Source organism: Mirounga angustirostris, unplaced genomic scaffold, assembly GCF_029215605.1.
Source record: "Mirounga angustirostris isolate CCGP_5_RB_7025 unplaced genomic scaffold, mMirAng1.0.hap1 SCAF_7, whole genome shotgun sequence".
Taxonomy (NCBI): Eukaryota; Metazoa; Chordata; class Mammalia; order Carnivora; family Phocidae; genus Mirounga; species Mirounga angustirostris.
In genome coordinates, this window is record NW_026991715.1 from 87528436 (window position 1) to 87553585 (window position 25150).

Here is a 25150-nt window from a genome sequence, read left to right on the forward strand (position 1 = left end):
CTGCCTTGAAAGAGTTTCCCTTTATAAAACCACAAAAACACAACATATTCTTTTAGAGCACATTCTTCCTTTCTCAAATTCTATGGGAACACATATGTGAAATATATATACTTCTGAAAGTAAAGTATGCTGAGGACAGAAATAATATCATAAATTTTGAAATCAAATGATACCTCTTTTAGGACAAGGGATTTTTTTTTTTTTCTAGTATCACCAGTTGTTTATGTATTGTCTGGCACAAGGAAATTTTAGAATCTCATATAATGAAGAAGAGAATAATGGCATGCGGTTTTCAATTGAGTAGAAGTAGAATGACATTTTGAAACAATCTGTTAGAATTTAAAGCCAGAGCAAACTAACAAAGACAGTTTAATTGAAGAATAATTTAATAATTTAAATGGCAGTTGCTACTAGAAACCCTATATTCTAGATTTCCTATTTGGTGTAGGCAATGATTAAGTTACTCCAGAATGTAAGGAATCTTTTGATTGATAAGGTTTGGAATTTTCTCTTAAATCAAATTCTTATAGTCATAACATTTATTTGAACTAAGGATTATTAAAATTTTATGAAATGAAACTTCCAAGTAAATACCTACTTTTTAGGAAAGTAAGTTGGCATGCTTTAGCAGTGGTCACACAAGAGATGTTTTTGGACTTCATTGTATCCTTTCTTGCTGGTTAAAAAGAATTGTCAGTAAAATTTGTGAGTGGTTGTTTGTTTTCATAGTTGAAACTTTGAAAGGGACTAGCTGTATGAATGTCTAGGAGAAGAAACACTCAGAAATGACATGTGAATGCTCAGAATCCCAAAGGACAAAGGGCTGGTTTAGAAAATATTGGTTTATGTCAAAAATCTTTGGTTGAATTGGAATAAGAGACAGGAAGACATTTGGTGGGTTCCTGACTCATTCATTGGGAAAGTAAAGCTCTGGTTTGCCCTTGCTGTATTCTCTTCTCCACCTCTGTTGTGGAAACATCTTCCGCAGAAGACAGGCGGGAAGAAAATGTGGATGGGAACCAAGTGTCAGATGGAGCTGCAGAGCGGTGCTGTAAGGCTGATGAAGTATGTTTTAACCCAAATTCTTGGTTATGAGAATTTTCATATATACTGAAATGTTGAGATACCAGCATGGATGCTAGTATATTGTCCTATATTCAATAATTGTTGATTTTTGCCATATTTTCTTTCTCTTCCCATAAGAACTACTCCCCTCAGATGTTAATCTGAGGAAGTAGTTTAGTAAATCCTTTTCCTCTACTTCAATTTCTTCGAAGTATCACATGAAATGGAGACGATAAAGGGCTCATGAATGAAGGGGAAAAAAAGTTAGTCTTGTTCCCTTCACCCTTGATTCATGTTTTATAAAGTTCACGGTACCCTAAAACCTGGGCATTCCCAGAAGCAATATCTATTCATCTCATTGTGTCATTAATCAAGGTAAAGCTTTGAGGACAGTAAGAGTAAACAAGAGAGGAAAATGAAAGGCTTTTGTGATCATGTATTTGTTTAATTTTTTTCCTCTAGTATTCATGGTACCATACTGAAGTAGCCCTCAAATCTCTTGGAGTGGCATCCATACTCTCTTCCTGGGAAAAAGGTGGCCGGTTTTGTAACTTTAATTTTGAAACAAGTACAGATTCACAGGCAGTGCCATTTTGGTCACCTGTAAGTTCTTTATTGCCTTGCATACAAGAACTAAGTGATTGCATGTATCAGTGGAACTTGTACCGTGAACTTTGTAAAACATGAATCAAGGGTGAAGGGAACAAGACTAACTTTTTTTTTCCCTTCATTCATGAGCCCTTTATCGTCTCCATTTCATGTGATACTTCGAAAAAATTGAAGTAGAGGGAAAGGATTTACTAAACTACTTCCTCAGATTAACAACTTTGGGGCATTGAAGGATTCTAACAGACACAGCTATTAGGACAACCCGTGATTTAGAAGATGGAAACTTTTTGGGGGGGGTGGTAAATTGTAATTTTTTTATTGGAAAACAAATATACAACTTGGAATGGATTTGAGGCAAATTGTGCCATAAGCAGATTTTCTTTAAGTGGCTAAATAAAGTTTAAAAGCCAGTAACAATAAAGGAAAATGTTTCTGGTACTGGACCAGCAGTACAAAAAAATAGTGTATGAGTACCTGGATAATACACCCGTTTTGCAATAGTGCAACTTTTAAGTGCATATTGTTGACTGTCCACAGTCCATGCAGAGTTACAATGCCACACTTCAACAACATGCTGACAGTTCCTAAAGAAAACTACTTAAAAAGGCATAACCCAGATGTTTCCTCATTTGACAAACTCCATCTAAGTTCAGATGTGCGGAAGGGCTTAGATACATCCAGAGTAAGCCACGTGCAACATGTTACTTGATCAGCTTTCTAAAATAAGTTTTCAGGACAATGACAGTAAGATAAGGGAAGAAAATATGGAGGAATGAAGTCCTAATTACTACACATGCATAATTTTTGACAGCTGGGGGAAACCTTTTTACAGATAAGTTACAAACAAAGAAAAGGTGAATAAACAATATTGTACGAGAAACTGAACACATTCTGTAAGGTGTCTTCACTTTGCTGTCATCATTTGTACAAACTCTTCATCGTTTACTTGACTATCACCATCACTATCTGCTTCCCTGATCATTTCATCAACCTCCTCATCTGTTAACTTCTCTCCCAGGTTTGTCATCACATGGCCAAGCTCTGCTGCCCTAATGCAGCCATTGCCATCCTTATCAAACACACAGAGGGCTTCTCTAATTTCTTCTTCACTGTCTGTGTCTTTCTTGCCATCACTGTCAGAACTTTCGGGAAGTCAACTGTGCCATTACCGTCAGCATCTACTTCATTAATCATGTCCTGTAACTCGGCTTCTGTGGGATTCTGCCCAAGAGACCTCATTACAGTTCCCAATTTCTTTGTTGTTATAGTTCCATCACCATCCTTGTCAAATGGTGAAAAAGCGTCTTTGACTTCTGCAATCTGCTCTTCAGTCCGCTGGCCAGCCTGCGATGCATCCCTCGGACTCGGCTTGCAGCGGCCGCCGCCACCAGGATGCGGTGCGGCTCCTGCCGTTGCTGCTCTGGCCGCGCTGTCCTGGTAACTGCCAAGACGGAGCCTTTTTACTGATGTCACATGACGTTTGAATATGTTGAACTTAAAACTGCACAAAATGAGAAAAACAGATTCAAGAAAGTGTCAGAATTTGAACAGATTAAGCAGATGGAACCTTTAGTTTGGACTGAATTTTGCGGAGTTAAATGGAACCACAACTTTTGAAGAACGGCACGGTGATAATGTAGTTACTATTTCGGGAGTGAGTCACATGCTTTACCTTTCTTCCTGAGGAGTACGTACCTCAGGGCATATCTAAATAATCACACATCAGCCCTATCGGTATGGCTCATATTCAAGAAGAACTGATGGAGATTTAAGAAAATTATGCTCACCAATCATTTATAGTGTCCCTGGAATTTTGGAGACAAATATTTGAATTCTAGAACTGAGATGAAACTTCCAGCTACATGGCTCAGCTCTTGGAAGAGATTGCATTCAGCTTACTGTGAAGCCCATGCCGTTTCATGAAATACCCAGTACTGGGGCTCAGTAGGTAAAATCAGAATTTGTGAGTCTGAGCGCCAATCTGTGTGCCAGTTCAGCATGTATATGTATTCTGACTGTTCTTAAGAAGGGCTGTGCAGTTGTGCATGAGGTTATGGGCTCTGGAGCCAGACAGATTGAGTTCAGAATCCCTTCTGCCACTTACTACTTGTGTGGCTTTACAACAAATTGTATAAATCTCTCAATCTTAGTTTCTTCATCTGTAAAATGGCTTTAAGAACATCTAGCTCATGGTGTTCTAGTGAAGATTGAAGTGAGATAATTTGTGTAAAATATTTCTCAACACCCAGGAAGCTTGTTGCAAGTGGGAACATTATTCTTATTATTAATTATAAAGGGTCCACACAAGCATTTTATATTATGATAGTACCAGTTCATTCTATGCGATTCTGATATTCTCATCAGCTTTGTTTAAAACTGAGCAGTAAGCAGCACCTGACGTATTGTGCAATTCTGTGTGAATAAGATTAATTATATTTAGAGTGCTTTTAAAATTTCTGCTAAAGATAGGTATATATTTTACTACTACTATCAAATTTAATATGGTGCTAAATAAAAATTTCTGATCCTGAGACCTACATAAACAAATCTTGGGTGCTCGGGATTGCTAGCTTTAGAATGCGTTCAACCTTATGGCTCTATTCTGGCTCTTAGCATTGGAGCAGTGTGACTACATCCACAATGTACATCCACAGCTGTTCCACGTCTCAATTTTGTCATATTTTAGTTATTTGAATGTAAAGTTACCTGTCAATTTCTGTAAAGGTTTTTGTGAATAATTTAATTTACGAGAAAATGCCTTTAACTTTTATAAAATTTCCATAAGTGCTAAAGGATGAAAGAGGCCTTTTATCTTCTCAGTTAGTTGAAGAAACACACATTGTGATTTGCTAATCATTCTATGATTTAGTATTTAATGTCTATTCATTTTTCCTTATATTCTTATGAGTTAACTATTTGAGTATATAACTATGATGTTGCAGGAGAATTTGAAAGGTTGTTCTAGATTAAATTACAGAATATATACCTCCCAAATTCTTGGTAGGTGAATCTTCAGGTCATCTCCATTGGAGGAGATTTCCAGATTCCTCCATTCTAAAATAGAGATAATACCATTTATCCTACTGGGTAAACTGAGGATTACATGCTCTTATCTCTTTCTACCTAGCCTTTGGGAACAGAAAACTGACCATGGGCCATTCATTTTCCATTTGCTATGATGTATGTTAGAGAGATGTCTGGGGCCATCTGAGTTAAAGATATGCATCTATTGTGTTGCCATTGCCACTTTTAACCACTCATGGATGTGCTCTGAAAGTGAAGTTAAGGTCGCCTTTGGTCAGTGATGGAGAGAATAATATAAATCAGTAGCTCAAATAGACTTTTTGGGCCCAATTGAGGTCTCAGAACACATTAAGGAAAGTAGCTTGCAGATAACAAGCTGTGTCAAGTGAAGTGAAACTTCTTCAAGCATTCTGTCAGTTGAAACCTATTGATTTTCATGGGAACTATTAAGCCAGGTTTCCTGGAATAGGAACAGGGATATTTCTATTCAGTTTGTGACAAGTATATGTCTACGAGAGAAAAAGGTAGTGGGGTGGAATGTTAAAAACTTGGCCTGATTTGTATGCTCTACCATTCAGAGATCTACTTGGAAGTCTGAACATTCTTGCAGAGAATTAAGTGTTGCAGTTTGATTTGTTTTCTTTTTTGATAGAAACACGGCTGGAATCTGTCACAGTTCAGCGTGCTTATCTGTCCTCTCATTATATTGATCTCTCATCAGTATTTTGTTGCCTTTTTAAAAATAAACACCGTAATTCAGACAACCTGCTATGAAGGGTGGTGAGAGGTGGGGGAGAAAGAGAGATTGAGAATATAGGCGCATGCTCGGGTGCTGTTGCCTGAAAGGAAACACACTTTGCAGTGGTGCCATCCACTCAGATGATCACATTTAAACCTCTAGTTCTTTTATAAGTAGTGGGCAGCTTAATCTAAAGTGACCTTCACTTTATATGGAGACTGTGGAGCAGAAAAAAGAGATGCATAACTAGCCACAAACAGGAAATCTTATAGGAAGAGCTTATGTTGCCATACCCTAGTAGAAGAAAGAGACTAGAAACTTCTCAGAGAGCTGAATGGGAAAGGCCTTGTAACCAGAGGAGAGGTGCTGGGAGCATGGAAGTTGAGAGGAACCGAGGTCGGAAGATCAGAGCTGGGGAGTGGTACTCAGTGGGCCACAACCAGAAAACTGAGAAAGCCTGAAGGAACACAGCCTACCAGACTCAAAGCAAACTTGTGATTCATAACTTACTAAGAAGGGGAGAAGCTCTAGTATTAGTGTTAACAGAGAAGAACATTTCAATACATTTTGATTTTTATATTTATGGTATAATGTTGAATGATGGTCAAAACTGCATCCATCCAGACAATGTAAAAAGAGAGGGAAGAAAGAAGGCTAAAAAAAGAAAAAAGAATCAAGTCATAGAACTCCAAAACCATTAATCTGCTAAAAGAGAGGAAATGAATGACTGTGCAGAGGATATTAAATAGAAGAGATTCAAATAATTTTCAGTATTGAATTAGGTTTCAACTGCTTTTTTTTAAGAAGCATCCTCAAATCACCCTATGCCACTTCAGTAGTTTTAAAGTAAAGGAGCATAATGCTAAATAAGAATGGTGCCCACATTTCATTATTAAACACTGTGTGGCCCCATTCACCTGTTAACACAAAGTGCCCCATGGGAGTATCTTACTTATGGGAGTTTTAGAAAAGAGACATGTTCAAAGTACACAAAAGCATATAGAATTTGAACCCAGGGCTTTTGAGTTCCAAATCTGGGTCCTTTCTATTTATACCAGCTAGGTTCTGATAGAAAAAAAGACCAAAAAAACCAAAAAGATAAAAAAAGGTAGGAATGATCATGGCCCAAATCTGAGACTGAAACTGGATATTGCTCCTTACTAAGCTGATAAAGGGTGAAAAAGCCTTTGTTGGCACAGACACTGAGAAACTGAGTGCATTTCTAAGTCACCCTAAAACAAAAGTAAACAATATTCCCTATGTGCAGAGAAGAGAACACAAGCAACGTAGTTCTTTTCCAAATGCTGTTAAAAGTTTAGTTAATGAGTTTTAGCACACAGTATTCACTAACAAATAAAAGAGGAATAACTGGGGAGTGTGTAATATACAAGCTACACACATTGCTTGGTGTGAATCTTTGCACTTTGTCTTAATGGTAGATGGGATGCAGTGACCCCAGGCGTGGCTGTGTGTATGGAATTCCAGTTTCTTCTCTGCTGCAAGTGTCAGCATCACAGGATAAATTCAGTTAAAGCTTCTCATATTTATCTCTACCCCAGAAATCTGAAAAATGTATCAAATGGGTTGTTATATCTACAGTGCTTCCCTTCCCCCCTGCCCCACAACATACCAAGCTGTCATTGGGAAGATTTTTTTTTTTTTTTTGAGATTTTGAGATCAGAATAGTCTAGAGCTATTTTTCCATAGTAACATAAGGACACATTTGGGTATTGTGATTAGTGTCGAGGGCGGGGCATACATAATAAAGTACTATAAGCTGTGAATGATTTTTTTCGCTGATAAAGCAGATCCAAGATTACCACTGTCATCTTTTAAAATTGGACATTTTTATGAAGGGGAATGTGGATGAGTATCAAAATTTACCTGTCACATTTTTATCTGCCAAAAAAATTTAAAGTATCCTCTATTTTCTATGACAATTAAAATTCTTCCTAAGACTGGTACCCCTGGATATCTGGGGAAAAGATACTTAAAATTTCCAGTCAAAGGTATCTCAGTGTTTCCTCATTTGAAAGAGTCTCTATTAGTTTAAAAGAGTTTCTTTAGGGTAAATATTCAGTGTAAGTTTATTTCTCTCAGAGCTGTTTCTCCCTTGCCCTGTTCTTCCCATGCTTGCTCAAGTAACCCATGGAGGCATGGTCTCTCCGGTGAGGATGAAGTACCCATGCACCACAGCCATCACCAGCTGCTGACTGCACTAAACACCTGACCAGGTGAAGGTCCCAGCAGCTATAGACAGCTGGGGATACATCGTAGGGTCACATAATGGTCAGACATTCAGGGACAGGACCAGACCAGCCAGGCAGCACAAAATCAGAGACCAGCCCAGTGCATGGATCTATTCCTTCTCTGAATCCTGACAGTCCTGGAGAGTATCGGAGAGGGTGTTATCTATTCTAGAGAAATCATTAACTCCTTGTCTTACACTACATGTATTGAGGTGTGTGCAAAATGGGCGTGCAGGTCCTAGCAAGAACAGAAGCAGGAAATGGAACAAAAAGCAAGTCTTTATGCATTCCTTCAGTTTCCCTATCTCAGCACTAAAAGGGAAAGTTGCAGTTTGTTAATTTCTAATAGAAATTAGAATTAGGACATTGCTGATACCCAGGTCTGTAATAACTCAGGTGTGACCTCAGTGGTCAATAGTGGTTAATAAACGTAAGAAATTGGTATTAAAACCTCTGTGGAGCTTAACCAAAGTAGTGCAGCTCTTATCCCAATCTTCATAAAGGGTGAAGGAAGGCATTTAAATATAAATGCAAACAGATATCAGTTCCCCTCTTTGATTACCCTCAAATAAGATTATATTGGATATAGTTTAAGATTTTGATGAAGTTGTCTTTCACTTTTAGAAGAAAAGGGGAACTACACCATATTCAAATTTATTAGACGTATTTTCCTTAGTAGGACTGACACTCTCATAAATCTCAATATTTCTAAATTTAGTTTGTTTCAGTTACAGTAATTTTTATGGGAAAACACAGAAAATTGAAAATAGAACAGTAGGAAATACCTTACTTTTTACAAAATCCTTTCAGGAAAGGCATTGTACATCTACAACGGGCGAGGAGATTTCACATATATTTTCGTTTCCTCCTTACAACAATAATACTGTAGATAGCAGTTATTGTCTCTTATCTATGAAGAAATCGAAATAGGGGCACCTGGGTGCCTCAGTCATTGGGCGTCTGCCTTTGGCTCAGGTCATGATCCCAGGATCCTGGGATCGGGCCCCGCATCGGGCTCCTTGCTCGGCAGGGGGCCTGCTTCTCCCTCTCCCACTCCCCCTGCTTGTGTTCCCTCTCGCACTGTGTCTCTCTCTGTCAAATAAAATCTTAAAAAAAAAAAAAAGGAAGAAAGAAATAATCCTCAGACAGGATAAATGATTTTATCAAGGACTCTAAATGGCAGAACCAGAATTCAAGTTGAATTTTAAAATAAAGTACAAACATGGATGTTCATTACAGAGTGATTTATGTTAGTAACAAATTTTAAGAAATCCTAAGTAATGATAAAAATGGTCATTGATGACACTGGGGCATTAAGAAGCTGTTTTACATTCTGCTTGTGAATGTTATGTATCCATAAAATGTTATGGTATTTTTCACAAAAATAGTAAGAAACAAAACTATCTCTCCATATTTGAAGTATGTAAAGAAACGCTCAGAGTTTAAAAAGTTGAAAGAAAATGAAACAAAATGCTAATGATTACAGTGGTGGGTATGTTCCTCATTCTTATGTTTTATATTTCACATTTTTTTAATGTGGCTATGATACTTCTCTAAAACTTTTCCAGCCCTGGCAACATGCCCCCGAAAAGAGAATTTGGGAGGCTGACATTCCATTCCTTTTTTATCACAGGATATCAGCTTCTTTTTTGCAAGAATCTGACTGTGCTGGTGTTGACTTGCCCTTATCAGGGAATCTGGGGGAGTAGGGACCCAGCAAAGCTTTCCTCTTGAACTGTCCCCCAGCAGGCACAGAGACAAAGCAGAGAATTTGCCATCACATCCCTCTACTTTTCTGTGTCCCGAGGACCTCCCAGCTCCTCCTTCGGGAGCGCATAGTGCACTCCAGCTCGCATGGCTACCAGTTTCTGATTTTCATCATTTCCTCTTCTTTTAATGTTTTCTCTCATTGTGTTTAATACAAAGCATTGATCACACAAATAAAGGCAAGGTGTGCTGTTTGAAGAACAGGCCTCCTTTTGGCAGCTTGTAGAGCTCTATATCCTATGATGGGGGAGAGGAGCAGACATGGAACATCACTATCTGCTGCAGTGGATTTAGAAAGTCAGTGACTCCACCAAAGCTTTTATTATTATTTCTTTTTTTTTTTTAATTTGAGAGAGAGACTGAGAGAGAGAGACCATGAGAGGAGGGAGGGTCAGAGGGAGAAGCTGACTCCCCACTGAGCAGGGAGCCCGATGCGGGACTCGATCCCGGGACTCCGGGATCATGACCTGAGCCGAAGGCAGACGCTTAATCGACTGAGCCACCCAGGCGCCCTATTATTATTTCTTATTTCTTGAAACATTACTCATTTATCTTGGGAGCAAGTACCCATGAAGGCCCTAGATTGGGTACTTTGCTCTGCCAGTAAGATAGGCATTCTCCACTCCATTAGTATCAATAACACGACAAAAATGTCATATAGATCCAAATGACAAGAGAACGGACTAACCAATTCTAATCTCAACTAACCAAAGCTGTGAAACCAGGGATCTTTTCTTTGAAGCACTCATCTCTTGTATTCAAACACTAGCTTCATCCTTCATTCATTCATTCATTCAGCAGATTATTATATACCAGGCATTGGTAAATAATGCTGGGGATACTGATGTGTAGAAAATGGACAAAACCCTTGATGTCGTAGGGCTTGTGTTCTGGTACCATATGTTGGCTAAGTGAATTTAAATTAAAAAAAAGAAAAATCAAATAATGAATTAGTAATTAAATGATAACAGGTATTTGTAAACATTATGAAGAGATTAGAGTGATATGATTCATGGTGTATGTATAAATGTGTATGTATGTGTAGTCACTTTTGATGGAGTATCTAGGGAAGGCCTCTCAAGTACTCTGAGAAGTCAGAAGGTCTTGTGAAAGAGGAAGCAGCAAGTGCAAAGGGTTTAGAGTCTGGTCTAGTGGTTGAAGGGACTGTGTAGAGAGAAAAATGACATCAGATCAAAAGGGTAAGGCCAAGCCATCCAGAATTTTATGGTCAATGGTAAAGAATTTGCATTTATTCTAAGCACAGTGGATACCAATAAAGGCATTTAAGTTGGAGAGTGACATAATCTGATTTACATTTTAAAGACATCACTCTGGCTTCCATGCAGAGGGAATGATTATAAAGGGTAAGAATCCAAGCAGAGAGATTAGTTAGGAAGTATTTCAATACTTCTGCAGCCTTTAAAGTAGAAGAAAAATCAGACCAGAATGGTGACCTGGAATAATCAATTTTATCTGAGAATGGAGTGATCAAATATATCAAATGCTGCTGACAGGATAAGATGAGTAGTTTGGCTCCAAGTGCTCCTCCAAGGAGGCCACTGATATTTTTCTATAAGAGGTTTGGAGGAGTTCTTGGGATGAAGCCAAACTGGGCTGCACTGACAAATACAAAGGGGTGGGTGGAGGAAGTGGAGAAAGAAGGCAGAGACAACTCTGGAGGGTTTTTCTGTGGAGGGAAGCAGAGAAATGCTTTGAAAACAGGTAGAGAGGTAAGGCACTGAGGGATGAGGTCTTTTTAAGGATAAGAGGTATTAAATCAGGGTTACCCCCATATATTCTTAATCCCAGGGAGAGATACAAAGATGCAAGAATGGGAAAAGAGCTAGTGAAAGATGTAAAGTCCTTTCTACTTTATATATGGTGTTTCTCCATTCTTCTTTCTCTCTGTTAAGCCAAATCTGTTTCTAGTGAGAGTCTAGAATGAGCCAAATCTTTCGTATAAACTTTGTTTAGCTTGTCATCTCTCCCAGGAATATTTTAAGCCTGTTTCATTCACTGTAAAATAAAAGGCTGTTCCTTCTGAAAGAATTTCTGGCATCTGTGAGCAGAAAGGCTTAGATTTTAGAATGTGGAAATGAGGGAGCAGAGGTACCTCCCTTGAAGGAGGCTGCCCTGTTCTGAATCTACCTGGTTTGATATAAAATCTTTCCTTCTGGTTTGAACTTCACAGAGACATTCTTGTCTTGCCTAAACTCTGTTCCAATCCTTGGGCTCCTCCCCCATTGGAAAGCTCTACTTTTCTCCTTTTTGCCCTGCCAGTGTTTTAAGAGTCTGTAGGGAGTAGGAGGTGGCTATTAACAGAACTATCAGAAAATGAGTTTCACAGTTTTCAAAATCAAGCTTATTTGATTGACATGCCTTATTAGAGTTTGTCTTCCCATACTGATGAGAACAGGGTTGGTGTTATGCTAGTTAGTGTTAAATGTAAAATAAGATATTGGTTCCTCTTAATATCTCCTTCCTGTCCCACCCCACCATGTCCAATGCTCATCACTGCCTCCACCTCTGAACCATCACCTCCACTGTGCAGCTGCCCCTTCCATTCTCCTCTCTACTGGGTCCAAACTCACACTGAAAGATCTGGGAGAAGAACATTCAAGACAGAAGACTATCTAGCACAAAGTGAAAAGGCCCAGAAATGGAAAAGATTTTGGCTTCTTCAGAGATTAACTAGATGATTAGAGAACTAGAATGAAAGAGGACAGCTGGTAGGTAAGTTCAGAACAATGGACAGGGCCAAAATGTTATTAGCATCTTTCTGAACCTGCTCCTCCAGTCTTTCCCACCTCAATAAATGGCAATTTTATGCTTCCTGTTTCTGAAGCTGAAAAACTTGTAGTCAATTTTTATATTTTTCTTTCTCTTACATCTCATAGCCAGTTCATCTGTAAATACTATTTTCTCTTCCTTAAAAATATCCATCTGCTTCATACCTCTATCATCACTACCAAACTTCCATAATCTCTCACTGGAACAACTGCTCTAACTTATTATTGCATGTCCCTGCTTTTACTCTTTCCATTATCCTCATCTCTGTAAAATTCAGAGCATCATTGTTTCTTCTTCTTCTCCTTCTTCTTCTTCTTTCTTCTTCTTCTTTTTTTAAGAGAGGGAGAGGAGTGGGGCAGAAGAAGAGGGAGAAGAAAATCTCAAGCAGGCTCCACACTGTGTGGAGTCTGATGTGAGGCTCAATCTTACAACCCTGAGATCATGACCTGAACCAAAACCAAAAGTCAGGTGCTTAACTGGCTGAGCCACCCAGGCTCCCCTCAGAGTATCCTTTCAAAACTTAACTAATATCATGTCATTCCTTTCTCAGAACCTTCCAGTTGTGTCTGACCTCTCTCATACTAAAATACCAAGTTCTTACCTGGGTGACATGGCTCTTTATGACCTGACTCCTGGTCATGAGGAGCCTCCGTCATCATCTACTACTTTCCTCCTCTGTCACTTTGCTTTGGCTAAACTGGCCTCCTTGCTGTCGCTCATAGCTGAGGGCCTTTGTGTTTGCTGTTACTGTGTCTGAAACACTCCTCTCTCAAATCCAAGTAGCTGTGTACCTTGTTGCTTTGTCAGAGAGACCTTTCATAACTGTCCATTTCAAACAGCACCCTTCACCACCCCACATCTTTTACCTTTTTTTTCCTTCCTTAGTATTTATCAACTTTGGACCTTTTATTTATTTACTTCTTTTTTTTTTTTTTATCTTCACTAAAACATAAGCTTCTTAGGACATAAAATTCCTAGGAAGTTTATGTTTTTGTTTTTTTTTTTTTTAAGATTTATTTATTTATTTGAGAGAGAGAGAATGAGAGAGAGAGAGTACATGAGAGGGGGGAGGGTTAGAGGGAGAAGCAGGCTCCCCGCTGAGCAGGGAGCCCGATGCGGGACTCGATCCAGGGACTCCAGGATCATGACCTGAGCCGAAGGCAGTCGCTTAAACAACTGAGCCACCCAGGCGCCCGGAAGTTTATGTTTTGTTCACTGCTGTATCCTCATGCCTAGAATAACATCTGCATGTAGTGGGTGTTCAAAAATATTTGTAGAATAAATGGATGAAATTAATTGGATACAGATGTATATAGATTGATAGATTGGATGATGACAAGATCATATTCTCTTTGTATTGTTTATACCTTCTCAGTGGATTAGAAGCAAGGCTGTGATAGGAGAGTTAAGGGAGGAGGGAGTATTGGATGTTAAAGGAGAGAAAGTGTAAAGTGTTCTGTTGCAAAATGGGGAGCTGAGGGTCCCTTGAGATTTGGGGTCATAAATTAAAAATGGGACCAGTCAACTGTTGTACATTTTGTTCCAGACACTTCAGTTAAGACACAGACATGGAGTAAAAGAAGAGTAGAGTATTTAAGGGTTTCACCTGGCAAGTCCAACAGATGAAGATAAGAGCAAAGGAGTTGGGGGACTATGCAATCACTGCTTATCTTAATGGACCATTGAATCTATGTAAGAACTGAAAAGATAGGAGGTATAAAGCAGAGAGTGTGAGGTTTCAAATCAATATTTTTGAAGTGGTGTAATTGATGGTAATGATAAAGCCTGGGATATGACCATGGGAATGGGTTACTAAGGGAGAGTGGAGGAAGAAATTGTTGGAATTGAAGAAATGGCAAAGAAACTAGAGTCAAAGATGTTGACAGGATCATTCACATGAAAGTTGAAGTTGTTAAGAATGATGACAGGATCAGTGGTTGAGATAAAGTTGCTGAAACATGCTAAAATCTTCAGAATAGGATGAATAACAAGGAGATAGGAAGATGACTAAAACAAAAAAAGGTTTCAAGTCATGTTGGCTGATGGCAGACATTTCAAAACAGCTGAGATGTTAGGGGGACAGGGAGGAGAAATGGTTTAGATATAGCAATGGGGAACAAGAAGGACACCTATCGTTCCAGGCCCTGTGGTACATTTCCTATTGGGATTAAAATAAGACCCTGCTTGAGAAGACAATGAAAAAAGTAAGGTATCATGAGATGTCCAGGTTTCCATTAGGTCAAAAATATAAAGGGAAGAATCAGACTTGGTAAAAATTACAGTTACTGAAGATACCAACCTCAGTATTTTTATCTGTAGACCACATTGGATTTTTGCATGTTCAAACAGCAGTTCTTAGCTTTTAAATCCTTTTAGGCTAGAACTGTCATTCTTGAATTTAACAAAGTACCAGCTGTCAAGTCTCTTCACCAAGCATGTTAGTGCCAACATATACTCGTTGATATGTCAGAAAACAAGATGCTAAATTAAGCAGAAGCTATGCAGAAGAGAATTGTTGTGAAAATTTAAAGACACTGTCTGCTTATTTATTTATTCACTAATAATTTGTATTTTGCCTTTTTCCACAAAGTGTTTGAAGAGCACAGTTCTGTAGTTCACATCATATTCTCCGGTCATTGCTCAAACCACAAATGAGCCTAAGAAGCCAGAGAAAGAATAGAGAGACAAACAAGACTTATGGTCTCAGTCCCCGCAAAGAACATGAGATGAGGCTGAGTGTTTGATGTGGAAATGCCACTGTACTTGACTGAATCCTAGAAGTAGAGCAGTAGTCTCTACTCACACAGCTTACCCCAACCCACCAAGAATATTTAAAATCCCAGAGTCCAGATCTAGGCCACATCTGAGATGCCCAAGTGGCTCAAGTCCACCAGAAATCTGGTGTTAAAAAATCTTCTTCTCCTCAATTCCTTTACCACTTCTGCTTCTATCCATCATTCCCACAGTGCAGAAACTGGTTTCCTTTTCTTTCCCTAAGTCCTCATTATTTCTTCTTCACATATCTTTCAATCCTTTCTCCCTTCTTTTCTGCAACCTTCTCAGCCCCAGCATGGGAGTATATCTGCTGTATATCTTAATGAAGGGTCCATGTTTGATTAACTCTATTCCAGTGATGGAGGCTTTTTCTCTGATGTTGCTCTAGAATTATGCCTTTTACCCATTTCTTTTTCTCCCCCCATGGAGAAAGATAGTAAAATTGGGATTTCTTTCGATGTAAAGGAATCTGGAGTTCTGTGGAGTTTTAAAACCATACACATCTGTATACTAACCACTTTTATTAAATTGTTTTATTAATTTTTTTCTTATGTATAATCTTCAAAAGGTATGTTTTATATTGAAAGTATTTCAAAAGCCATTAAAATTGTATGTTTCAAAGGTGATTTCATGGCAATGAAAAGGAGATATTTTTTGAATATTTAGGGCAATTTAAATAGAGGAGCTAAAAGAGTTTTTAAGAAAAACCCCAAGTGCCCAATCCATTTCAAATTGACAACTAGAACAATAAAACAATATAAGTGGAAGACAAAGTTCTTAATAATCTGATTAGCAGTAAAATGCAGTAAACTAAGGAGGCAGGACTGTAATTCCATAGTTGTCAATCTGGCTTACGTTATGATAGATAAAAAACTTAAGAAGGCACTGTGACTGGACAAACTCCTTTGGGCTTCTTCAGATTCCTTCTGTCTACCAGTTGTCCGGACCTGGGAGAGCTTCATTGCCCACTGTCCACAGCATGCAGTTAGGCCAACCAGACACACAGCTGAAACTTCTGGCCCTTCTAGCCACTTCTAGATTTGAATGAGATATAACACCTCATGAGAAGGAGTATGGCATCACAACTGCTGAAGAGACTGGATAGGCAACCTAAAAGTCTGGAGAAGTTACCACCGTAGGGCCAGATTTCCACCTGTGGGCAACAGGAGGAGTAGGTTCCAAGGTAGGTGAATTCTCCCTCTTTCCTATGAACTTCTTCAAGGCACGATGGCCTGGTACAGCTCCTCTGGACAAGTACTCTGTGCCAGGTGGATGCAACTGCCCATATGACCTACTGTTTCTTTACAACTCATTATGACACAGTGGCCAGTGTGCTGGCTGCACTGTGTCACCTCTTACCTTGTTGGACTTCCCTGTGTCCCTGCTCTAACTGCACCTTCCAAATAAAACACCAGCATGTTGATACTTGCCTCACATTTGTTTGCTGGGGGACCTGGGCTAAAATACATCCCCTAACTTAGAATTTTAGTAATATACATTATATATTTTATAATTGTGAATTGTTAGTAATAAAAAACTACCATTCTTCAAGGTATTTTGTAAATAGTGAAGGTAATTTTATGGGTTTCAATTTTGTAATATTTATTTGTTAAAACCATCTGTTGGTGCTTCTGAAGATGCTAATTATAGTAGCACTTGGAAGCTAATTCCAGGTCACAGTAATGACTGTTCAGATAGCTGCCCAATGACTTTTGTGGTAGGCTTGACAGTTATTTTCTAGAAAAACATCACTGATGCTGAGTGGTAAGATAAGGGCTCAGTCTCTCTCCTGGCCTTCCCAGGGGCTTGGAGGGAGAAGTCAGAGTGGGCATGAAACACTAATTTCTGGAACAAGAGGAATATAGGAAAGATGTGAGATGATATGACAGGGAAGAGGCACACCTGTGTGACCTTCAAGATGTGATACCTGTGGAGGAACCACTCCCCAAAGCAGGACCACCTAGGAACTCTGAGACTTTGTTTCAAAAAGATAGCAAATGGCCCTCAGTTTATCTCTCTGGGAAAGACTTTCTGACCTCAGTCTTGTCTTGTCCTGGCATATCACTCGTTTATCTGTCCATTTCTCTTTTGTCAGCTTCTCCCTTTCAACTCTACCTGCTCTTGGTTTCTTTGGTTGGCATCACTCTGACTTGTAGTCCAGGTTTTGTCAGTCCACTTATTCTCTTTGGTTTTTCATGCCCCATTTTTCTCTAAGATCCCTCTTCTAAGATTCTTACCTGCTTCTCCCTTGTCAGCCTCCTCTGAAGTCATGACCTGCACCTCATTCAACTGGGACTCCAGCATTCATTGAAGGGAAGAGAGAGGAGACTGTGTTCACATTTTTTCTTTCATTTAATTATTACTAAATTTTTGTTCTTTTCTGTCTGCTTTCTATTTTAAATTGTATGACATTAAATATTCTGGAGTAGTAGTTCCCAAGCTTTTGGGCTTTAGGAGCCCTTTATACTCTTCAAATTATTAAGAATTCCAAATAGTTATACACATTTACTATATTAGAGATTAGAACAGAATTTTTAAAAGTACTTATTAATTAAAAACATAATAATAATAAACCCATTACATTTTAACATAAATAGTATTTTTGTGAAAAATAACTAGATTTTCTAAAATTAAAAAATACCTAGAGAAGAGTAGCATTATTAAAAAATCTCTTTGCTGTCTGGCTTAATAGAAGACAGTTTGAAAGAAAAAAGAGAAGACAGTTTGATTCTCATCTGCTTCTGCATTCAATTTGTTGTTTTATTTCAAGTATAGATAAAAATCTAGCCTCATTCAAATATGTAACTGAAAAAGGGGATAGCCTCACATATGACCTGAAAGAATCTCAGGGGCCCTAAAGTGTTCTCCCGTAACACTTTGAGAACCACTGATCTGGAGTACGCTGGAAAAATAATTTTCCTTTTAAAAATTGTTTTTAAAGAGAAATTCATTCTGAATTCAAAACAAATAACTATATTAGAAGATTGCTTGTCCAGATAATCTGGTGTGTTCTGAGTATTTCCAGAGTTCAGATAAATTAACTCTCAAGGAACTAAAATATAATAAAAAATTTTTAAAAGTCATCCCAACATGTAATATATGGGACATAACATGGTAAAAAATAAATTTACTTAAAATGTGTATTTGTATTAGAAAAGCTTTTGTTTAATATAAATATATGAAAAAATTAAAGGATCCCACTGACTTTTTTTATATTGATTAGAAATATATGAAAACAAGAGGGAAACTTTATATTGCATAAACTCTAAAAGTGTAGTGAAAAAATAAATTTGAATACTAACAGTCTTTTTTACTATTTAAAAAAAGTTTTATTATTGAAGTATAGTTGACATACAATGTTACATTAGTTTTGAATGCTAACAGTCTTAAATAAGAAATGCTTAGGTTCTTTTTTTTTATTAAAAATTTTTAAAGCATTATGCAATAATGAAAAATAGATTTATTTTGTAATAGTGAGGAAATCCTTATTAACCTGAAGAGAAGGTTGTGATAAAAACAATTTGTAGGGGCGCCTGGGTGGCTCAGTCGGTTAAAGCGTCTGCCTTCGGCTCAGGTCATGGTCCCAGGGTCCTGGGATCGAGCCTCGCATCGGGCTCTCTGCTCCGCGGGAAGCCTGCTTCTCCCTCTCCCACTTCCCCTGCTTGTGTTCCCTCTCTCACTGTGTCTCTCTCTGTCAAATAAATAAATAAAATCTTTAAAAAAAAAAAAAACAATTTGTATCCACTGCATGATTCCTCTTATATGAGACATCTAAAATAGTCCAACTCATAGAAGTAAACAATAAAATCATGGTTACCAGTGGATGAGTGAGGGGAAGATGGGGAGTTGTTCAAGGGGTATAAAGTTACAGTTATACAGTGTGAGTAAGTGCCAGATACCTGTTGTACGACATAATGCCTATAGTTAACAATAAAGCCTTGTGCGTTTAAATATTTGTTAAGAGGATAGATGTCATTTGAAGTGTTCTTATCACAAACACACACACACACACACGTGCAACACAAAAGGACACAAGAAACTTTTGGAGGTTATGTTGATTTACCTTGTGGTGATGATAATACAAGCATATATGTATGCCCAAACTCACCAAATTATATACATTAATTATGTGTGTTTTTTGGGGGGTACCAATTATACCTCAATACAGCAGGAAATATAATAAAAATAATAATTAAAAAATAAAGATAATCTGTGTCCAAATTTTCTTCATAAACATCTGCAGAAACTGAACTAGAGCGTGAGGCAAGAACTCTTTGGAAGAGCTCTGTCAGTGTCATCTGCCTGTTCTAGCAATGCCTCTCTTTTTCAAAGATCTTTCATTTGATACAAGTAGAGTATTAAAAATGGTCACTGATAGTGGCAGACTCTGTCCTCTTTTGCTCTCACAATTTCAGAGAAAAAACGAATACCTCTTTCTTGATTATGTGAGCAAAAGTTCTGGGGAGGGCCCTGATTGGAACGACTTGGGTCTGGCGGATATCCCTGACCCAATCACGGTGGCCCGGGAAGGGGATTCTGATTGATTCGGCTGGGATATGTGCCCACCTCTGTGTGAGAAAGGCGGGTGAAGTGATTGATAGCTCCAGTGGGTTTGGGACAGGGATTCATAACAGAAAAGAAGAGGAGGAGGAGACAGGTTGAGATGAACTTGTGCCTTAGTGGTGAGAGCAGTGATTTTTGAAATAGGGCCATGCAAGAGGTTTGACAAGTTGTGCTCCACATTTAGAACTAGTTCTACTTTATGTCTGGAGCAGAGAAGAAAGACATACAACTGAAAAGGGTGGGGGGGGGGGGTTGGAAAGAGACACAAAAAAGCTTAAGAATGAGCCTCTCTGCCAATTACCTGATTGACCCAGATGATTACTGCCGTTTCTGATTCTCTGCTACAGTTAAGGCATTTCTAAGGTGGGAGTTTCTTTCAGTTTCTCTCTTTCATTTTGCCTTCTAGGTGGACAAAAAAATTGTAAGAACTGAGATAGGAGTTCTTCTTCGCCTCTCACATCCAAACATTGTAAGTGGTTTTTAATCTACTATTTCAAATAATCTTCAAAGTTGTAGACTGGCATTTTTGTTCTTTGCTGCCAGTGCTGATAATGAGAAGGGGATACTTCCACCACTAATAGGTAGCCACTGTGGTCTACCTCCTGTCCTCATGTGATCACATTTTTCATTTCCTTAGCTGAATAAATCTTAAAAATAATACCACTCGAATGAGTTTCAAAATGGAACAAGTTTCAGTAATATATACCATCTTTGTTTTCATGCATAAAAGGATAACTAAAAATTGAAGAGTTTTGTTTCACTCTAATAAAACACGGGCTTTTCCCTTTTGTGTGCCTATCTTATTAATATGCCATTGCTGAAAAAGCCTGTGAAGAAAATGCATTGCTTTCCAAAGTCATTTCAGTCTCCTTTGAGAGAATATCTACTTCAGAAACAATGTGAGGATTCAAATAAATGATGTACTTGAATGGGAAAAATAAAATGTCCTCAGAATCTCTGCTCTAGGCTATGTCCAGACAAAGGAGCTGAGGGAAAGGTCTGGCAAAAGCTTTCTTGAGCCAATGAAGTGAAAAGAACAAAATCATTTTCCAGGCCATAACTTGAATTGTGCCAACTACTTAAAGAAAATATTTTACTCATTTCTTTGAGAAAGTTGTGGTGTCCAGGAGGATGACTAACCTGCAGTGCTTAGTTAGGCTCCAAGCAAAGTGCTTAAAACTTAACATATGGGTTAGCAATGTAGGCAGCTATAAGTAACAGAAAACTTGAATACGGTAGTCCAAACAAATATTTTCTTTATGTTATAATCAGAAGGCAGACAGTTGCTAGCATTGGTTCAGCTCCTCAGTGATGCCATTCAGGACCTAGACATCTTCCACCCTCATGCTTTTCCTTCATGGTCCTAAATGGCTGCTCCACAGTCTTCACAAGTCTTCAAGTCTATACTCTAGAGAGAGAATTGGAAGGGCCTCACCAACAGAGTATGAAGAGAAGAGGAGAGGCTTTTCTAGAACTTAGAGCTGCAGCAAAATTCTCTTCAGATTTTATTGGCCAGAGCTGGCCACAAGATCATCACTCCTCACTGCACAGAGACTGGAAAATTGGGGAACAGAATTATCATAAATGGCTTAGACCAATCATGATCCATAATTTGAGGCTAGGCACCTTGCTTCCCTAAACAAAATCTGTTTGCAGTAAAGTAGGGGGAAGGAGCTTTGGGTAAGCAATAAACAAAATTTACCGCATACAATCACCACTTTTACATTATCCACCTTTTTCTTTCAGTGAAAAGCCAGTGTGAAATTTTCCTCAAATGTAGATCAGCCCTGGTCAGTAGATTCTCCGATATATTGAGGGAAATATCCAAAATTGGATGGATTATCTGAATGTGATGTAAACCCATAGTCAATCAAATCAATGCCATCCCTACTTTTCTGAGGATCCCTTTATCCACCAGCAACTTTTTTGCTGTTGAGAGATATCCTTTCTGTACAGACAGACTTTTTTGAAGAAGAAGAAGAAAATGTTTTTATTAATCACAACATGAAATTGACATGACAGACTTTACCCTGGTCCCATTCTGCCTCAGATCCCAATTCCAAGTTCGCTTTCAGGAGAAAGAGGCATTTGCATCACTAGGAACCATGATGCTTTCAAATGGTTCAAGTTTTGTTTGCTTGCTTTTGTTTTTTAATTCTAGAGCAATTCAGAAATTGTGATGTTCTGGCAAAATTTAGGAAGTGTTTCTAAGTATCTTTCAGCTTTCAGCTGTCAAAAGAAAAAATATAAAAACTCAAAAGGACCTTTAAGGAAATGAGGTAACCGATAAAAACAACCAGAGAGTGACAGATGGCTTCTTGTTACCAGAATGTGGTACCTTTATTGACAATGATCCAATGTATTACTATTACAGAGAGTGTTATTTTAGTCATAGCATTAGCTTTTTCCTAGAAAGTTGAAAATAAGGAATTTATTATTTATTTTTTAATATCTTTCCCCAGATAAAACTTAAAGAGATATTTGAAACCCCTACAGAAATCAGTCTGGTCCTAGAACTGGTCACGGGAGGAGAACTGTTTGACAGGTGAGTTGGTCCTAGAAATCTAACCGGAGAGAGGTTTTGCTTCCAGGCACCAAAAAGTATCAAAGGGAAATTTCTCCTGATGATTTTCATAATGACACATCATGCCACTTGATAAATTCTACTAAAATAAATCATAAGAGGAGTTACAGAATGGAGAGAGAGTGTTATTTGCTATGATGTGGGTAGGTGAAAATTTGCCTTGCTTAGTAAAAAATGGAACACTGTAATATCGGTTTACTTTTGCAAACATTTACTTTCCCAATAAAAACAGATTTCTAAAGTCATTCTAAATTTAAACTAAATGGTAGCATTTATGAGACTATTTCATGAGAAAATATTTGATGAATATGCCTGAAAATCTGATAGAGCATAGTATAGGCAAACAATATGTAAAAGAGACAAAACCTTTAAGTTTTAAGCACAGCCCTTTGCTGTGCTCATCAGGGTAATCAAAAAAGAATGGAATTAGGGCGCCTGGGTGGCTCAGTTGGTTAGGCGACTGCCTTCGGCTCAGGTCATGATCTCGGAGTCCTGGGATTGAGTCCCACATTGGGCTCCTGGCTCGGTGGGGAGCCTGCTTCTCCCTCTGACCCTATCCCCTCTCATGCTGTTTCTCTCTCTGTGTCAAATAAATAAATAAACAAAATCTTTAAAAAAAAAAAAAAAGAATGGAATTGGAAGAAGACAAAGTGACTAAGTAGGTACATATTAGAAATGGTTACAAGTTGTTCACTGATACAGAGTTCTTGTTGGTTAAGAATGGTTTAAGAGGGAAGTAGGGTGCAGAGAGAAGACAAGAGAAAGATTGAGGGAACTGCTGATAAAGCCTGAGTGCCTCTAGCGCAGTCAATTCTCAGTAAATGTTTGCTGAATGAATGAGCAACCAATCTAATGAATGGACTCCGAGGAGAAAGAGATCTTGCAGGGGATAAGGTTAGAATTTGTCAGGAAAGGAGCACTCCTACCCTTCCTCCCCATCCCAACTCTACCTGGTTCAGTTTGCTGCCTGCTTCAAGAGCTTCCAAAGGTATTCATGTTGGTTTTCAAAGGTTCTGTCTGTTTTTAATGTTCCCCAGTGCAGATTTGGATCTTCAGATTGCAAGGAGTAAAATGGTCCAGTTTGATTGGAGCTACATACGTATCTTCAACAGATACATGATTTTTCTCACATATACATTGAAGTTTTCTTAGAACAAGTTATGTGAATTATAAGGCTTTAAAAATTATAACATTTTAACTCTATCCATACTTTACAAGTAAATGAATCAACTTTGGGAAGTGAGTATCAGTAGCCTGAAGACATACACTTCTTGTGGCAGTTGGCTGATAGTCATCTGGATTCATGGTTCTAGATCCTGACTTAAAGGGCAAATACTTCACCTAGAGTTAAGTTCTCTGAAACTCAGAACAAATTTGAAGTGATTCTCTGCTGCTGACGAAGCTGAGACACCGACCCACCAGAAGAATAATCTTGTTCTAAGATCATCATGTTCCCTTGTGCTTAGTGAAGACTCTTCTGGCCTAATTTACTTGAATCTTACCAGAACTGGCCAGAAATGGCTTCTTTTTCCACACCTCTATAGCTCACTCTTTCATAGACATATTTCTTCTTTAGGCACATTAACAGAGTCAATTTAGTTAGATCCTGCTGCCTTTGGAGCCATGAGGTCTCTCTAAGGAGAACTAACATATTTCTCTGCTAATTATGGTCTATCTGAGAGAAATACCATGTTCTTCAATTGTAAATAACTGCAGGACAGGAATGTCACACTAAAGCCATCATCTACCAATAGCACTTACTATTTACCTACTTACCTCTATTTGTTCGAATTATTTTGGAAGCAAGTCTCTTTTGGTCCCTCTCCAACCTCTTTTTCGTGAAAAGATTCTGGTTCTCTCATCTTGCAGTCTGGTTGATGTGATGGGATAGAGTTAATTCAGCTCTAGATAAAAATGAAAAACTAAATATTGTTGATAAATTTCATTTACCAAGATAAATGGATGAAATACTCAGATTTAATGGAAGACATCTAAAGAATGGCAGATAGCCAGTAAAGCACTCAATCACTTACAAACTCTTAGCGGTCTTAGATCATAGACTTTTCCCCCCTCAAATGTTGTTGTCCACATATCTGTTGCCATATCTGAGATGAACTTGGTTTCTGCATTAGGTTACTTAATTCTATAGTTATGTTTAAAATTGTATCAAGCCTAAAATATATCCTGCATTATTATCCATGTATTGCTTTCTTTCTTGAGAGTTAAAAAGCATAATATGGTCTCTTTTTCCTGTACTTAGGTCAAAACCAAATCCATTTGATTGTGATGATCAAAATTCATTCTTGTTCTAATGATGATGTTAATAGTTTCTAATGAATGAATGAATGGAACAATTGATGAAGAAATAATTGTTAGTCTATTATAGTCAAAATGGTTGTATTTTATTTATTTTTTAAAGATTTTTTTAAAAGATTTTATTTTATTTATTTATTTGAGAGAGAGAGTGAGAGAGCACCAGAGGGAGAAGCAGACTCCCCACCAAGCAGGGAGCCGGATATGGGACTCGATCCCGGGACTCCGGGATCATGACCTGAGCCGAAGGCAGTCGCTTAACCAACTGAGCCACCCAGGTGCCCCCAAATGGTTGTATTTTATTAGCAAAAAATCTATTCCATGATGCTTTTAAAAAACTAAGAGTAGTAAAAATCCAAGTGGAATCTGCTGTTTCATGTAAATTGCATAGGACAGTTGATTAAAATTTTTGGAATAAAGTCAGTGATTTTTTGTGTCCAAGAAAATCTCCCCAAAAGCCCTTTACGAAGTTATGATAATCATGGGAAAAAGAAAGCTCTAGAGGTTTTCTGTTTCATTCTTCTCAATCTCAAAATAATTCTTAGAAATTCACTGCATTTTTTTAAGTGGACACAATGTGAGGTTGTTTGCTGGAAGGGTAAGTTTTCAATTTTTTTTTTCAGAAAATGATTATATTTGAAAGCAGCTAATTTAGCATTATCCTTACACTCA

The 25150-nt window shown here is 38.1% G+C and overlaps 1 protein-coding gene and 1 pseudogene across 1 annotated transcript in view; one reads left to right on the forward strand and one right to left on the reverse strand.

Moving 5' to 3' along the window:
• CAMK4 (calcium/calmodulin dependent protein kinase IV) overlaps positions 1–25150 on the forward strand; it is a 208335-nt gene that overhangs the window by 107606 nt on the left and 75579 nt on the right. Inside the window, exons 5-6 of the mRNA XM_064596460.1 lie at positions 19988–20050; positions 22044–22126. Coding sequence (XP_064452530.1) covers positions 19988–20050; positions 22044–22126 — 146 coding nt within the window. The remainder of the gene's footprint in view (positions 1–19987; positions 20051–22043; positions 22127–25150) is intronic.
• Positions 2511–3001, reverse strand: LOC123835403 (calmodulin-like; annotated as a pseudogene).